We start from the raw sequence: 18,197 nt of genomic DNA on the forward strand, positions 1-18,197 counted from the left end.
TCACACTCTGTATAGGTTCTTGGGACTGCAAAATTTCACTGAGTTATAATCGGTATCATATGACATCTATTTTAAACCTTCTAGCTCTCTGTGCTCCTGTTACGGAGAACTGAGTCTGTAGATTCTAAGCTAGCTGTGATTTGGCGACTGCACGCACTGACATTCATGGCAATGTTAAATGAACTAAAGAAACTTCCTTCAAACCAGAAACACCCAATAGTTCTAGACCTACATTCCTCAGTGTTGTTTAACAAACAGGATTCATGTCCAAAACGTTTTTATTCCTAAATCCCAGTTTTTGCTACATTATATTGGAAGGCAGGATTGGAAAGATAGAACAAACCTTTCAGATCCCATGGGGACGAAGCAAGTTATCTGAAGCTCATGAAAAGAAGTACTAATACATTCTATGCTCTTGGTGGGAAGTACCAGCCCCTGGAACGTTTCATTTTCTCTGCATTCTGAGGTTTATGGGAGATGAAGCCCAAATCTAAAATATGACCAGTTAAGAAAGATTATTTACTCTAAGGCAGTATTTAGTAAAAGGCCCAGCTTGATTTAATTTTTTTCTTTTGGCTGCACCCCACGGCATGTGGGATCTTAGTTCTCCAACCAGGGATTGAACCCGTGCCCCCTGCAGTGAAAGTGTGGAGTCTTGACCACTGGACCGCCAGGGAAGCCCCTAAAAGGCCCAGCTTGGAGGTCTCTCCAGACTGGAAGCATTAGACCACTGGCTGTAATAGTTTCATCCATGACAAAGTCCTCCGGCAACATTCCTGGTCTTTTACTTCCCATTGTAGGTGTCAGTAAAGGTGGTGCCTCGTTCTGGAAAATGTGGGCTATAGTCGATCATGGAGGACTTGCAATGAAATGGATGAAGATGATCTAGGTTCTGGGTGAAGTACCCAAAGATTCTGTGAATCAGTACCTTCCCTCGCTGCACAATATTCTCTTGTAACCCTGATTCTTTGACATGCATCAGCTGGCCAATACCGGTAAAATTGATTTATGTGTAATTTTCCTCACCTGGGAAAAATAGATGAGGAAACTCTAGGTCTCCTGTTTCATTCTTGGCTATATTAGGTTTTCTAAATTTCTACAACCTATTGGAAAAGACAAGCCCAAATAAAATTATAGGAGACGACTAAATCAATCTTATTTAATAAATGCTTGATGCAAAACTACGGGAGTTTCTCCTAGCACTCAGGCAAAATAGAATGACTCCCTATGTAAGAACCGTCTCCCTGTACTCTGTGAAAAGGGTAAGGCATGAGAATCAGCCTTGAGTCACAATATACAACATACCCATTTCTGTGTATCACCACGCCATCACGAGCTTGTGCGGTTTCCATTCTCAAGGACATATATTAACATATAAGGTTACTTTACCAAGCTTAGATTACCTGGTAGCGTGCCAATGTATGAAAATACATCAACACAGGTATTTCAGTTCTTTTCATGTCTCTTTCTCCAGTTGTTCTGTAAGCAGGTGATCATTTACTCACGTCAGCCCAGTGGTGGATCTAGTATTACGTAACACTATTCAATCTTGTTTTCGCCCTAATTTTCATTTAAAACCTGGCTGCTCTTTTTGTTTTACGTACCAGAAAAGCTGGCCATGAGAAGCTCGACTTTTGTACTATTTCAGAGAGACCATCTTTAGCACGTTTGAGCACTACATTTGAGATGGGCGTAAAAGGCCACTGAAGTAAGGAGTTAACTCATGGTATCTTTTAAGGAGGCGAAACCATCTAGAGCTCCAGGGTTTCTCAGCCTTGGCACTACGGCATTTTGGGCCAGATAGTTCTGTGGTGTGGGGGGCGGTCCAAAAGCGTCATAGGATATTTAACAGCATCCCACTTGATGCCAGTGCCCCACCCCTATCCAGCTGGAACAAACAAATGTCTCCAGGCACTGCCAGATGTCCCCCAGGGGGCAAAATCACCACTGCCACATCCAGTTGAGAATCACTGAGCCACAACCAAATATGAAGGATAAAGGAAAATCAACTCCCCAAAGTGCTGTGAATACAAATCAAAATCTGTAGAGAACTTTAATTTTCAGAATTTCAGATTTTAAAAATCCAGCCATAGGATGATACAAGTTAACATCTACCCAGATTCTTTTGGGAATGCAGAGAAGGATAAAGAGGCCTTTAAAAATCCTTCACGAAACTAAACACAGACCTAGGATACCCTGACTGAGCCAAAAATGTTTTGGTGGAAGATAAATCAGAACATATCAACGTAGGGGACTGCTTTCCACTGCTTCCAGCAAAGTGGGTGGGAGAAGCTGGGCACTGGGCTGCACCCCTCAGGCCTGCAAGCCCTATACTTGCCCAGCCTCACGACCGAAGAGCCTAGAGTCAGCGACAGAGATATCAGTGGTTTAATAGATGGGGGATCTTACACATTTGAAGCAAGGTCCTGGAGCGACACCCCACGGCGTGCGGCAGACAGCAGCCGGCAGGATGGCGGGACATGGCAGGAGTCTTCGCTACCGAGGGAAGGGGCAGATTTACCAGTTATAGGGGAATTGACGTCAGGTGGGCTCATCAGTTACCAGGGAAACCAGCAGAGGGGCACGCCCCTCACGGCTCCTTTGATAAGTTATCAGGTGGAGATGTTCTGATCTAAAGATTAGAATAATCACTAGCTCCGGCCGGGGCAGGCATGTAGCAAGGTCAGTCATGTGAGTAGGGTGTAGGTGAAGCAGGCACTGGTCCAGCAGGGGATGTACAGAGAGCAAGAGGACAGCCATCTTGGGGGGCCTGATCATACACTGGGCTTCTGTAAGTTAAGTCAAAATTCCAATTTCTCTTAAGATGGCTTGCAAGATATAATGCATAATTATGTAGCTCACATGCACAGTACTTTACAGATGTATTTGTCTCACGCAGTGCACTGAAAAACTCTAGTGCACTGAAAAACAAGAGTTTGGATTAGGAAACAAAGGCACAGTTGAACTTGCTATTCCATGAGTAAAAGAGAGAATATTGTAGAAAGAAAAGATGACAGAGTAATTCATCAACTGAAGGATATTTCCTGTTTTTCCAAAAGACCAAGCAAAACATCAAATTGCACTGAAAAAAGAAACATGCGAGGTAGGGGCTGGGGGCAGTGTTGCTCAACTAGTAAATAATATTCTGTTCTTCAAACAAGACAAACTCAAGAAAAATGTCAAAATGTCATTTTGGTCTTTATTTTTGGACATGTAGCATGTTTCCATAAATCAGTTTTACATGTGCTACTTTTTGGAACATCAAAAGAAATACAATACATTTTTCATAAATTCCTCATCACTGCAAGTTAACTTTCAAATAAATGTAAGTAGCAGGGCAGAACAATATGTTTCCACATATTGACCAGTGCAACAATGACAGTTACAATTTAGGTATTCAGGAAGCCTGAAAATTAAGATTTACTAGAACAAGCAAATTTACTTCCATTTGCTAAAGGGAAAAAAAAAGAGGAAAATATGCAAATTACATATGTTTCATGCAAGAACTTTAAATCCTATTTCCATCTGAAATAAATGGCAATTTAATAGACAATTCTGAAAAAAAAAAAGCTAAGAAACAAAAATAACATACAAGAAAAAACAGCAGCATGCCTTTAAAAAATTGCTGAACAGAATAAATTAAACCAAATGTTACAGTTTCTTGCTTTATCATGAATATTGGCACTGTTTATTTCATATTTATATAAGTCAGTTTCTATGCATAAAAATCCCAGTAAGATTTAATGGTTTGGGTCAGTCTGTTTTTCTTTAACAAAAGAACCCCTAACTTCTAGATATTAAAAATTGCACTCTTGCATTTGTGTTTTAGTACAAAACACAAATATATTTCTTATGTATCAGTGGCAACCAATTAGTAGGCATGTTAAGATACTTTTTTAAAGGAAGTTCTATGAATGTTGTCATTAAAAAAAAAATCCTGTACAGAATCGCAATACTGCCAGCATCTAACTAGCACGCCCACAGTGCCTCATTCTTGTGACTTCACAGTCCTTAATCACAAAAACTTATTCTAAGGAGTTCAAAGAATTAATAAGACACACCATATGGATAATTGGGGGTTTAAAAACCCATGGCTATGGGCCACAACGATTTCAGTTAACAACATCCATCCACAAAGAGACTGTGTTCCTAAAATTTTCAGACTCAATTGGCTATAAACAAAACATTCTGGGGTCAAGACTTCTGCACACTGACAATACTTATCAGGCATCAGCTAGGCCACAAGTGAAGGGAAGTGACTTCTATCAAAGGGACAGGGTAGCAGCTGATTTTGAGATGGCACACCTTGTACATTGTGCTTGGAAAACAAGAAGGCATTGACAGAGGACTAAATTATGCACTGAGAGATGTGGAGGGTTTCTCTGCACTATCATCAACAGTGGTATCGGTCCCTAGTATTTAAAAAGCAAAAAGTATTTTCATACACACAAGCGAAGACGAAGGCTTGACCTAGGAGAATGCATCCAACAGGATCAAAGAAGAACTCGGAGTACGCCGGCGATTTTTTCCTGGCATTAAAAGCATGAGCATTTTCGGCATGGCGGATATCTTACCACTTCATGTCAAACCTGACTATGACGAAGTGAACCATCTGAGTGATCAACAAAGAGCGAATGCACCCCCCCCATCCCCCCCACCCCCCCCACCCCCACCCCCGGTCCTTACCGCAGGAAGCATCTAGTTCAACGTTCTATGCGTGGTAGGTGCTTAAAACATGCTGGTCGCTGACAGCCCATTTTACTCAAGAAACCTGCTGATTATATGGAACACTTACTGAGCATACCCAATAAAAGTTTAAGAACATGACTTAAGTGTCTAATAAATGTAGTATGAACACAACTTAAAATAGTTCACAGAGTTGTTGTACTTCCCTAAACAAAACTTGCAAACATCTCATGAATGTCTTATTAATGGTAGAACATTTAAAATTGGCCAAAAAATGCCCAGAAAACGTTTGGCCCTTCAGCACCCAAAGCTCCCAAAATATAACGTTAAAACATCTCTGCTAGAGGGATTTCAGTAGTCTGAAAAATTGCATACCTGAGTGGCTTCAATGTTCTCTCCTAAATTTTAAATAAGTGCAAGGAGTTTCTACACTCAGGAATTGCATAAGTGTTTATCTTTCCTCAAAATAAAACACGGAATGATATAGAGGTAGCATAACTTACTACATTAACTTTAAAAAGGAAAAAAAGCAAGGTTATTTTCAATAGTCTTAATAGAACTATTACAAGTGTTTAAAATCTCACAATCTAGGCTTTCTTCTACCTGGTTTTAGATACCTCATTGTTCTCGTCCACCTTTTTCCTGTAAGGACACTGATGAGTCCAGGCACCCTTTGGCCCTGTGGCATCTACTGCAACGTCGATGATAGAATCTGGAGTCACCCATCTCAGGAGAATGAGGAAGAGAAAGCTGAATACAGCCAACAAAGCAAAAATGCAGCCTGTCAAGGGGCCACAGTGAGAGACGAGTCTGTCCAGTCGTTTGTCCAGCGGTAACACAGCTTCTCCTGCCACTTGGTCGTACACCTGGCGGGAGAGAGCCGAGAATGAGCGCCGTGAGCCCCAATAAACAACGACCTGCACAGACCAGGAGCGCTTTAGAGATGTCAACAGAAGGCGCGTACATTTCACTGCTGTTACAGTGATGATGTGATGAATGAAACTGATTACACTACGTATTGCCATTTGAGTCAACACTTATGGAGTGCCTATTCTGGACAAAACACTGCGGTATGTATACCGTGTGATACAAAGATGAATCTACCACGGTTCCTGTCCCCTAGGGGATCCCCATCAATACTTAACCAACTACAAGAATTCCAAAGTCCTGAGATGCTGCAGCGGCTTTTCGGGCCACCTGTCGAGGCCATATTTACTTCAGCAGTGACTCCCCAAGCAGGGAAGAAGGACTGGCCCTTTAAGATTCCTTGACTCAACTACCATCAGAGAGTTACAATCTACTGTGCTTCTGGGTACAGAGAGGCTCCTCTTTCCACAGCCAAGTGACGCCGTGTTGCTGAGCACAGACGGGGAGAACATACAGAGACATTTCACGGATTCCAAGTAAAAGGAGCAGAAAGAGATGGGGGAAATTTCGGTAGATGGTATACGTCAAACAGTGGCAAACAAAATACAGTTTCTTGCTGAGCGTTGGTAGTAGGTGGCTTGCTTTTTTAAAGTATTGCGAAGCACTAAACTCTGAAATATTAAAAAAAAAAACAAAGCTCCTTGAATATACTTATTTCAAACACATAAAATGGGCCGGCATTCATGTTTTTTAACTACATTTGGGCATTACCTGTGGTCATTCTCACGTTATCAGACCTGTAAACCATCTCCTTTTGAACTCAAGAAAGTTATGACGTGCAGAGCAAGTTCTAAAGGTCAACGGCCTCTGAAAGGTACGGGTTGTTTTCATCTAGCTCCTCTACCCCGAGGACATTTGGAATACACTGTAGTCAGAATTATGTCGAGCGTTATGCTGAGACTGGCGAATTATAAATGAAAAAGTATGTTTCCAGCATGAATGCTGATTTAATTTCTTGATCAATTTTTCTAAATAGCAGTTAAACTAAGGAGTTGAAAGGGATCAAACATCCTGTATGGAACAGGTAGAATTAAAAGAGCAACTACAAACTCACCCGTGTGTCCACCTTTATTTCTAAGTCAGTTAATTTATGATCTCAAGTGACAAAATAACAATTTGCTACTACGGAGAGAGTGACAGGGAGGACAATCCATTAGGGACAAGGATTAACGTTTTTTTGGAATGTATACTATAAATCGCCAGAGTGTAAAATTGAAAACAACACAGACGTCCTACTACTACTTTAAGCCTAACTAAAAGAAAATTTGTGGTTTTTAAAAAAAACCCTAACGCGCTCCTTTAACACAAGCTGACAAATTGTCACCGTAGTTCTTTGCCCCAAACTTATTATCTACAACAGCGCAAACTTCTGAGATTTACATGACGTTGATCAAGAAGGTAAAGGCACAATTACAGAGATGTGGTCCTCAATCAGGGTGGGTTTCACCGAAAGAACCTGCCTAACCAAATATCCCTGCCCACCATTCCCATATCTCCTCTGCTCCTAAAGGGTCCAGCGGTGGGCACAGGAAGATGAACCGGACAGAGCCCGAAAAGGCTCCCAGGGCGATTCTGCCACGTGCTCCCAGCAGGTAATCAGTGCTGCGCCCCAACTTCCAAAGGAAAACAAGGAAATGTACTTACTTCATACGGGTGGCGCGACTGCAAAACTTCTAGAAAGTGGCTATCTCAGAGCTATTTCAGTCAAAACTGTTTGTTAATGCAAACTTCTCATGTTTCAATGGAAACTGTGTATGACGATTTTTAGAGATAAAAAGAGTTTTGTTGCATTTCCATTCAAACTGGGGCTCACCTCAGGTACGGGAATTTACAATTTAAACCAAGTTAAGAAAGCCTTTCTGCTTACTCGGCTCCATCTTGCTCTCTACTTTGGGCTAGAAACTGGTTGCTCCACTGAATACGATGAGACTATAAAGCACTACCTTCTCCACGCTCCCAACTGACTGTCTTTCTGGGTCACAATTTCTAAGAAGCACAGCGTTTCCATCCAGCTTGCTAGGTGATAATAAGAGGCAGGAGGTAGACGAAGTCATGAGAGGTACTTAAACAAAGGGCACAATTGAGTAGAATAAATGAAGTCCTGACCTCGAAATAAGGAAGCATTTCCCACAACTGTACTCTCCCACCTAAGGGCATTAACCTATTTCCTGCACCTGTCCTTTTACAAATTTTCTACTGCTGCTTTTTACTTGTGATCCTATTTCCAACATTTGTCACATGCTTTTTGAATTCTAACTTACTATGTTCTCCATCAGCCCAAAGATGCAAAAATCCCTCTCCTGTAGAAAAATCACAGCAGCTAGCAAAAGTGACACGGGAGTTTTAGGAAGTAGCCTGGATTAAATATTTGTAACTTATCAAGTTGCCACAATCGGCCTAAGCAAAACCATATATTTTCTAATAGACCTATATGCTTTAGAATTATAAAGAGCCTCAAGAAAATGTCTAAGAGTAGCTCTTAGTATTAGTTTTGCCTCTAATTGTTGTGACTTCTAGAAAATTTTGTAACTCCTGCATGCCCAGTTTAATGAAAGGTCTAGATGCTGCATTACTGCTATTTTCAGATGTCAAATGCAATGATTTGACTAGAAACTTAGCCTAACATATACCAGAAGTAACACAGAATTCACTTCTTTTCATTTGGAAGAGACTTCATAAACTTAAGCAATAGAGCAGAAATGGTAAACCTATATAAAAGAAGCAAGTGTGTACGTGAAACATCAAGTAAGAATTCAAGACACAATCTTCAAATACCCTTCTCTTAGCATGTGACGTACTTTTTCAGTTCTCTCCGCAACATTCCTCCAGGTGTAGAAAGTCTTTACGATGTTGTGGATATTTTCTGGAGGCGGCAATGTTCCTGACTTCAGTTGGAAAACAGCTTTTTCCAATCCCTCACACAAAGATTTTACAGAAGGCTCACATAAAATGATAAGATTTTCTGGAAGTACTTCAGGAATTCCACCAACCCTGGTACTTACAACCTTAAAAAGAAAAAAAGAACATGTGATCCACCATAATTCATCTCTCAGGAAAATAAACAATACCAATTTAAAAACATATTACAGACTGCATCTGATTATTTTTCAAAATACAAATATAGAAACCCCAACAATGTAATAAGCCCTCAAAGCTTTTTACCTGTAAACCACAACTGGCTGCTTCCACAATTGCCATGCAGAATGCTTCAGTAAGGGAAGTATTAAGAAAAATATGTCCTTGAACTAAGACATTTCTAACATCTTTGTGTTCTAAGGCTCCCAAGAGACGCACTCTGATTTTTGAAACGAGAGAAAAAAGAGGGGAGTAAAAATCATGCTACAAAAGAAATACCATTTATAAGCCAAGTGTGCTACTCATATTATACTTAGATTCTTACTGCTTCTAATGTTTTCCATGTCAAAAGATTAATATCACCCAACTCTGATCTAAAAGAAAGTCATATAAAGCTGTTTGGTTAAAGCTTGTACAGCTAACATATTTCTAACTTTTGTTACACAGATCAAATTTCATCTTCTCCAAAATCAGTCTGCATTCAATGAAAATGTTAATACACTTTGATGAGTAAATGTTAAAGTGTCGTTTCTAAACAGGAAAATGTCCCTTTTAAATTGATGCTTCACATGCACAGCTCACATGTTAACTAAGTTACCGAGGAAGAGAAATGTTCGAATCTGTACATGCAGAGCAATTTACATGATTTGGGCCGTGCTATTTAAATCACAACTCAGTATGCCTTGAGAATCCGCAAACATTTCCAATCAAATAGCTGTTTTTTTGTGCATTCTCCGGTGCCCCAACCAGTGCCCCCTAAAGTCAAATAATGTTGGGCTAACAGAAAAAAATTATGAATTCCTTAACTAGGGTTCCCCATTTTATATAATTTTTCTTAAATAGGCCTTGCATTACATTTTTACATCAAGTACATGTAGGAGAAGCAGCCCACTTAATGCAGGCATGTAGCCAAAACCAATTTTAGGTAACTGATATTTTCTCACCCAAGACAATATGGAATCCATCAATACCTGTCATGGAGCTGGTATCTTTCCCGTACTTCTTCCAAAATGACTCTCTTTGGTCCCTCTCCTCCAATTATGAAATTTAAATTGGGATATTTCTGACAGAGTTCAGGTATTATACCACTAAGCAAATCGGTCCCTGAAAACATCAAGTTGAATGTTGGAGTTATCAATAATTAACCTTAAAAAAAAATTTTATCAGAACTGAGAATCCACTTACTTCGAAAAGTAATATTAGCTATGCCTCCCTTACTTAAGTAGAGAAACAAATTCTCTTAAACCTTTCCTGGAATGGTGGAATCGTTCACAAACTGCCAGGGGTCCCCCAAGAGTTCTTGAGGATATATACACTGACACCCATGGGTACCTTACACACGCCCAGTTCGTGGACTATTCTGCTTCGTTTCAACATTGTGTTCTAGGTTATTCACCTGTGTTTACACAACACCTACTGCTAAAAAATGGCATTTGAGGTAGCTTACATTTCAGTTAAAATTTTCTGCAGAGCAGGAGAGTTGACTGGAGATCTGGGTCTTGACCCAGCCTTTTTACGAGCAAACTCTTTGATAATGGGAGTTTCCTGATAAGAGAAAATGAACAGACCGATGTACCTGAAGTCCAAGGTCTCTTTCACCTACAAAATTCTACCAGCGTTATGATTCTACTTCCTACTATAGGAAAGGGCTAAGCAGCAAAATATAACTGCTGCCTCCATTTTGTTGAGAATGCAGTTTGTACAGAGGATTTTGCAGCGAACACTAGGGTATTAGCAAAATTTATAATAGTCCATCCAAATCTGCTACAGCCCACTTCCCCCGAATGACAGTGAATGAAGGTGGCAGGACCTCCAGTGCCAGACCATTACAGTCTGTAGAACAAAAGGGTGCATCTTGGTCCTTTTCTTTTTAATGAAACTTTCTTATGATATGTAAATACAACCTTAAGTAATATAAAGCAGCAAAATAAATCATGCCCTACTAGTCTGAAAGTAGCAATCCAAAGTAACAGTAGTATTGATGTTTAAGAATTTAGCTCTTTAACAAGTACAAATCATACACATTCAAAAGTAAATGTAAAATAAGCCAGTTAAAGTTTAAGAAATGCATACACACACATACACAAGCACTGCACTTCTTCTATCAATCTTCCCAAATACAGGCACATCAATTATTAAAAAGATGGTAGGAGAAATAATATATATAGGGTCATTTTTATTAAATAATTCAAAGCAGGATTTATTAAGTAAACTCTGTTAGTATTTTCAAAATATGATTGCATTAGCAAACATAAATTCACATGTGGCTTTTCTGAATTATGAAAGCTGCTCATTAAAATCTTAGCTATCTTTGTTTCAAGTTTATTACCAAGTCCATCAACTGGACTTTTAGATAAACCAGAAGGTGTCTTAATGACTTTTAACAAGTAACCTCCTATAATTCTTTCCTTCCCCTCCCTCCTTGCCCTCTCCCTTCTAATACAAAGGTTAAGAATCCATTCTTTAAATGAAAAAAACAAAACCCCACATATAGAGCAATAATCATAATTAGTAACAATAGCTACAATTACTGAGGGCTTACTATACCAGGCGATGTGCTTTAAATGCATTGTTATTTAATTCTGACAAGTACTTTAAAAGAAATGGAACCGATTAATATTATCAATGACCTATATTATTATTCTAATAAAGGTTTTTTCTCCCCATGGTAAGAAATGTTCTGGTGCCTCTAACAAGAGTCTAACACAATGAAACATACCAAAGGACTTTCAATTGCCATATTCTCACAAAATGGAGAAGAAAAGCTCTGATCTGAAGTGCTTCTAAATAAAGCACAGTCTAACAGAATCTTCTGAATCTATACCTAGGACAATGGTGGCTGGGCTGAGGGTGGAGGGAACAGGAGACCTTAACTCGAGAAGAGCTCAACTCAGGCTTGTCATCTGTTACTTACTGTGTAACCTGGGTGAGTTACTTACCCCCTCTGAGACTCAGTTTCTTTGTCTGTTACATGCAGATAACATCTACCCTACAGTTGCTGGGAGGGTCAAGTGAGGTACTGTACCATGTACAGGCTTTATCAACTGCAGAATATAAATGTAAGTCATCATTAGCACTAGAGCAAGAAGTGGGGCATGTCTGCACATGCACGTGAGCGCTGCTAAACCCTGCCTGAGAGCAAAACAGGCTCAACGGAAGAGGGAAGAGGCCAGGGATCCTGGGTAATAGGGCTTTTGATTTATTCTCTCTCTTACTTAATACGTTCCAGTGGCCTTTGATATCTGGTCCAAATGAACACCTCCTACAGAAATTAATTTATTAATAATTAATGGACCATGAATACAACTACTCACTTCTGGGCTACAGATGTGGCCATTCCTTCTCAGAATGTTACTTTTTGCACAGTGCCTGGCATACGGAAAGGGTTTGATAAATATTTGTTAAATGACTGAATTGAGAACAGGAAAGGCTGTACCTTCACTCTTTGGTGGTTAGCTCAGCTGGGTAAAATACCATAGTTAGTGAAGTAAAGGTAACAGGTCCAGTCTTTGAACAGGGAAGTTAATTTTGCTCTGATCCTTGATCACGCATGCATCAAATGCTTTCTCAGCTAGCTATCTCACAAAGGTATATTGTTTGGTGAAAAAACAAGCTAGGCACATTTCTTAAGTTACAACAAACACATTACCAATATCCCAAGAGGGATTCAGACACAGAACGCCGCTCCATTCACATCTTCTTCAAGTAAGGAATGGAAGCACTTCATTGCCTTCACCCCCAAAATGCAGTTCAGTAGAAGTTCTCTGACCAACCTCCGCTTAGTGGATCACCGCATGGACCAAGGCTCTCCATTCCAAAGGTAAACCATCCTGACCAAGGCCCGCATCTGGATTGTAGGCCACTCCCTACTACACTGGGACACTTCTGATCCCGCCGCTGAGCTTCTCGCTTACCAAGAATCAGCTGCATTTGTCCACAAATCTGTCTGATGCCAATTTTATTATACTTGTTACAGTATTTAAATAGCACATAAACGGACAAAATGAGTTTCTGTGAAACTAAGCTGAACGCTTTGAAAAATTCAATAAAGACACAGTAAAAAAAAAAAAACCTTGTCAGATTAGGGGATATCCTGAACCACTGTATAAGATCAAAAACAAATGAAACATCCAGAAGTACATTACTTCATATGCCTTTAGGTTCTCACCACGTTTAAGAGACCCAAACTGGCAACTGTAAGTTATGCTCTTTGAAGGTGATTGTGCAAGAAAGATGATGCAGCTCAAATCAGTGGGCCAGTACTCTTAAGCCACCAGGCCTAAATCAAATTATTGGTGATTCAGTGCATGGTAATAATATTTTGAGTAAATTAAAATATTTTAAAGGGGGGGGGTTTACACATCATCTTTTTAACCATTCCCCACTCTTAGTGACAATTTTGATTGCTGGACAGGTTTTCAAACACCATCCAGAAGACCATTTATGTTTTGAATAACTGGACTGCTTCAGACTTTTAGTCAGCAAGGCTCTACAAATTCTACTGTGGCATCCATGAAGTGCTGCAGAGGCACTAGAACAATCCTCCTTGTGCACAGCAGACACATACCGAGTACAAATTGGGCTAAGTACTGTACAGGAACCATCACTGAACCTCACAAGATTACCACTGTTGCCCAAATCACACAAAAGAAAAAAATTGAGACTCAGAGATGTCAAGTAGCTTGTCTTCCATCACACAGGAGGATGGCGCCAGGATCGGACTCTGGGCTATCTGACCCCCCTTTAGCACTTGGCTGCCAATTCATTATTAATGTCTTATCTACGATTAAAGGAAATAAGCAAGCTACAAAACAGTAATGTGCAGAACAAGCACACTGACTTTGAGTGTATGCATAAAAATGACAGGAAAGCTATAAATCAAACGTTCATTAAGGTCATCCCTGAATAATACAGTTACAGCTGATTTTAGTTTCCACCCTTGTGATTTTCTTAGTTTTCAAAATATCTGCAATGAAAAGAAAGGGTTATGTGATGGTCTGGGCCCTGTACTTCCTACTGCATGTGTATGGAAATTTTTAAAAGACCTGACCTATTAAACAACATCAGGTTATTGTTTTTCCTTTTAAGTAACTATGAAAACATTAGGGGGGGTGGGGCTGGGGCTGGGAATAGCATTTACCACTGTTCCAGAAATTTCTTCTTTAAGATGTATAAAACATTATTAGACCCTTCTTTGCTATATTTAACACACAAGTTGTTATAAAACCATAAAACAAAACAAAAAGCCCAACAATCATTATAACACAAATATTCAACAGCTTTCTACAAGGAAAAAAAGGCTGTGCAGTGCATTTGTAGCTATCATTTCATTACCTTTTCTGTAAACAAGTCTGCTGACAACAACAATAGTTATTACACTATCATGCCTTCTAAATGGGTCTGGAGTGAAGTCAGTAGGATCTACAGCATTAGGAATGACGGACACTATTTCAGGATTCAGTGCTGCTCTTAGCACAGTGTTTTCCTTACTAGTGTAAGAGACACAAATTATGTGGTTTGTGTCACAAAGAGACACAGTTAGAAGCTTGTTTGTAAGCACCGAGCTGACATCAGCAAATCCAAAAAGGGAATGGTCCGTGAAGACTGTCTGGAGGCCCATTGTCTTGGCGTGGAAGAGGGCATCATGGGCCATGGCAGAAAAGGAACTATGTGAATGGATTATCGTGACTCTCTCCCGAACAAATATGTACCTGAGCAATGGCAGACTGTGAAAGAGGGTCGTGGCTGTAGATTGGTTGTACATGACTTTCAGAGGCAAGTAATAGACTTTGAGGCCATTAGTGAGGTAACGGATGCCTTTGCGACTTCCATAAGCATGGGTGACAATTATGACCTTGTGCCCTCTTTCAATCAGGCATTGAGAGAGCTGGTAAATGTGGCCTTCCACGCCTCCCATATTTGGGTAGAAAAAGTCCGACACCATGCATATATTATGGGTACAGGCTCTACACGTGGAAAGACGTCCAGGGCTGACACGGGAGAGTGAAGCTGAGGGACGCTGGCCATGCCCAGCTCCTCCTCTACAGGTCATGCTGAGATGGTTCAGGCATCAGTCCTTACAGCAACCCAGTTAAGATATGTGTCCTCTAGTACCTGAAAGAGAGAGTAAACAGGATCTAAGCTCAGGATCTAAGACAAAATACATTCCACACTCCAAATCCAGACATAAATATTCTTTTAATGTTAATCCGTTAGCTTTTCCCCTAGAAATGAAACAAAGCATATGATGAATTCATGCATTTGACAGCATTTACTTGCTTTGCACTTACTGTGTGTCGTACAACAAAACTAGACTCTGCAATGTCCTTATATCTTAATTTTGCTCTAAAAATACCGCTACACATAATCTTAAATAATGTTTGTTACACCAAAATACAGAATACTTTGCCATGTTAACAAACCAGTTCATTCAAATAAAACATACAGCTCTTGACAGAAAAGGTTTGCTAACCCCACTTTAGAGCTTAGCCATTGACTCAATGAATCTCATCAAGTTCTCTAGTATTAAGTCTGTGGTTTAAAATATACCTGGAGTTAGAACTGTCTTTTGAGAGCAGCTTTTTAAAGTGTCACCTGTAGCACATGCCACAGACCTTATTTTCTCCTTCCTTATTCAAGAATGGTGATAATCAAACCGTTCCCCTCATTTTCTTAAACTTTCAGTTATGTATATCTTCCCTCCATCAGTGTCCCTCCCTTCAGTTTGGAATCGAAAGATAAAAACTGAACTAGAGATGGGCTGGATGTGGGGCCATTTTCTACCTCTAAAGTAGGAAATGTTCAGCTCAGGGGTCCCCGAGATCATCAGCGCAAAAATCATCAACTCAATATTCAGTATGATTACAGATTCTTAGACATTTAAAGCTAAAGAGAATCTTGGAAAGTGAGTGAAAGTCCTTCTCAGCTTTACAAATGAGATTTCCATGCCTCCAGAAACTCAACTATACAATGGGAAGCCATCCTAAAGGTCTGAGTTTCTGATTTCACCGCAAACTCAGAAAATGCAAAGTAACAGCTTGTGCAAAGTCTATTCTCTCCAACAAAGTCATGTTTATTTTAAATATTGTCTCAGAAATACTCAATGAGTGTTTGTTGAGCTGCATTTGCTAATTACAATTCAATATTACCAAATCATAAGATTCTTCAAGTCTGTACTTTTAAGTGGCTTCACGAACGTTTTCTTACTGTGGTTTGTCACCTAAACCCGAATTTCCAGTTCCACTCAATTTTAAAAGATGAATGATAACGAAAACAGTGAGTAAAGCACCAAATGAAATCATTTAAAGTTCTGTCATTAACCTGCAATGTTCTGTGAGAAATGTGCCTACCACGGTATCACGCCTAACACTTTCATGGCGTAAAAGCTCAACAAAGAGCACAATCACAAAATCTTAAAATTTTAAAGTTGAAAAAAGGCTTGGAGATCTAGTGAATACCTCTCTTATTTTACAAATGAGAAGCCAGAGAAGTTGAGCGATCGGTCCAAGGTCCCCACCCAGCCACTTAAGTGGCAAGTGCGAGATGGCGTAAAGTCCACGGCCACGGTCAACGAGTTCCTAGACAGTTGTTATCAGCAGAGACTCCCGAGAAGCCTTAGGGTGACCCGGCGGGGGCTTGGGGTCAAGAGGACGGTGCTTCCACCCACCCGCCGAGCGCCGTTCCAGCTTCACTCGCTGAGGGGTCGCTGGGGAGCGCCAGAGCCAAGGAAGGGATGACCCCGCTCAGTCAGCGACCCCGGCGCAGTCAGGGGGGGGTCTCGCCAGGCCCAAAGGGAGGAAAACGGCCAAAGAGCGAGCAGGAGGTCGAGGCCGGGAGTCCCAGAGCCGTTCGCCCCGCCCGCCTTAGCCGACGCGGAACCGGCTACAGCTCGGCCGCCCCAGCGCACCCTCAGCCCCACTCGACTCCGGAGACCCTCGACCCCGACCTCCGAGCCTCAAGCCGGGTCGGCTTCGCCCCCTCCATCGTCGACCACGCTCCCCTGAGGGCAGCTCAGTCCCATCTGGAAGCAGCAGGGAGTACCGACGCGGAAAGCTCAGACACGCACTTACCAGCGAGTTCCATGGCCGCCAGTGTCCGGACCTCCCGCGGCTGCAGCCGGAGTCCCGCCCCGCTGCCCCGAAGCACCAATCAGGGGCGTCCGCGCCCGAGCGCCGCACCCCCAGAACAGCCAATCACAAAGAGGCGCTGGGGTCACGTGCAGGAGGGACGCTCAGTCCCCACCTTTCAGCGCGGGGTGTAACGTCAGCGCGCGCCTGCACAGTTGCCACTCTGTTCCGGAAGACTGGTTTTCTCTGTATTGAAAGCACTAATCCTCGGTTTAACCTTTTATATGAATTCTTAATATTGAGATTCTCTAAAAATCGGCCTTGGTCTCTTGTTACACAAGCAGCCCACCAGGACCCTTCGACGGGGTAAAACCAGTACTCCCAGCGTGCCTCGCAGCGACCCTTTGCCGCTCCTGGGAGTTGTAGTCCCGTGGTCTTCGGAGGCGAATCCGAACTCAGAAAACTCACTCCCAGGACGCACCGCATTTCTAAACGCGGGTCTTGCGGACCGTAGGGTGGGTTCGCGCCTTGGTTGTCTAGTTACAGCGTCTCTTTTCTGGAAGCTTGTCCTCTCTGGCTTCCAATTGGAGAGGCTTTTGGCTGGGAAGGCTACAGAGAGCTGGGGTCATGGTGGCGTTTTGTTTGTTATTTATTATCTGTGCCACAGCAGACCCGCCAGTTTCTTACCACTCTGGTAGGATTGCCTGATGTAGTAAAAAAAAAAAAACACAAATAAAAAGTCACATCAAAGTTTTTAGTAATTTGAATTTCAAATAAACAAATATTTTTTAATATAAATACGTCCCAAATATTGGGGTCTTTACTAAAAAATTATTCGTTGTTTATCTGAAATTCAGATTTAACTGGGCATGTTTCATTCTACCTGGCAACCCTCCACTCTGGAGGAAAAAAACCTGAGGTCTGACCTGAAATATCAACTCGCATTCATACTGGTTCAGCTGGCTATGGTGGTGCTTGGCCAAGAGGCTAATGAATCACTGGAAGTGGTCTGATGGTCATCCACCCCTCACAGTGGGTACACAGGGTTCCCCAGCCGAGCAAATGCCTTCCTGAGCACCATCACCACCATCGTTACCAGCACCCATTTTAAGCCTGTAGAAAGCCTGTTCATCCCTGAAGATTTCGGCTCCTTTCTGATGCCCTACCCAAACTTCTAGAGAGAATTAAATCCTCCCTCTTTTGTATTTTGACAGCATTTTGGCCATATGCTGGTATAGCATTTATCAGGTGATATTCAATTTGTTTGCCTGTTCCCCCTCACACCGCCCTCCACCCCTGCCTTCTTCCTCAACCTGATCCTTGGAGACTTGTGTCTTCTTGGGATCTCACATGGACTTCTTTCTGAAAATTGGCATTTGTATTTGCTTGTTAAATGTCTGCCTTCCCAGCCAGGGAGTAAGCAGAAGCAGGGTCTGTTCCTGG

The 18,197-nt window shown here is 41.4% G+C and overlaps 1 protein-coding gene across 5 annotated transcripts; it reads right to left on the minus strand.

Moving 5' to 3' along the window:
• Window positions 1-3,694: 3,694 nt before the first annotated feature.
• Window positions 3,695-16,799, minus strand: PIGA (phosphatidylinositol glycan anchor biosynthesis class A). Of its 5 annotated transcripts, none has more exons than XM_068533576.1 (8): window positions 16,758-16,799; window positions 14,023-14,802; window positions 9,660-9,792; window positions 8,776-8,908; window positions 8,412-8,618; window positions 5,304-5,552; window positions 4,687-4,771; window positions 3,695-4,589 (listed from the first exon to the last, which is right to left on the minus strand). In XM_068533576.1, exons 2-7 carry the CDS (start codon window positions 14,738-14,740, stop codon window positions 4,763-4,765), a joined length of 1,449 nt encoding a protein of 482 aa, XP_068389677.1. In that variant the 5' UTR covers window positions 14,741-14,802; window positions 16,758-16,799; the 3' UTR covers window positions 3,695-4,589; window positions 4,687-4,762. The 5 variants fall into 5 exon arrangements, with proteins under 5 accessions (XP_068389677.1, XP_068389675.1, XP_068389676.1 ...); XM_068533574.1 differs by having other exon boundaries at window positions 4,687-4,774; XM_068533575.1 differs by having other exon boundaries at window positions 3,695-4,593; window positions 4,687-4,774.
• Window positions 16,800-18,197: the final 1,398 nt, after the last annotated feature.

This window comes from Eschrichtius robustus, chromosome X (assembly GCF_028021215.1).
Source record: "Eschrichtius robustus isolate mEscRob2 chromosome X, mEscRob2.pri, whole genome shotgun sequence".
Taxonomy (NCBI): domain Eukaryota; kingdom Metazoa; phylum Chordata; class Mammalia; order Artiodactyla; family Eschrichtiidae; genus Eschrichtius; species Eschrichtius robustus.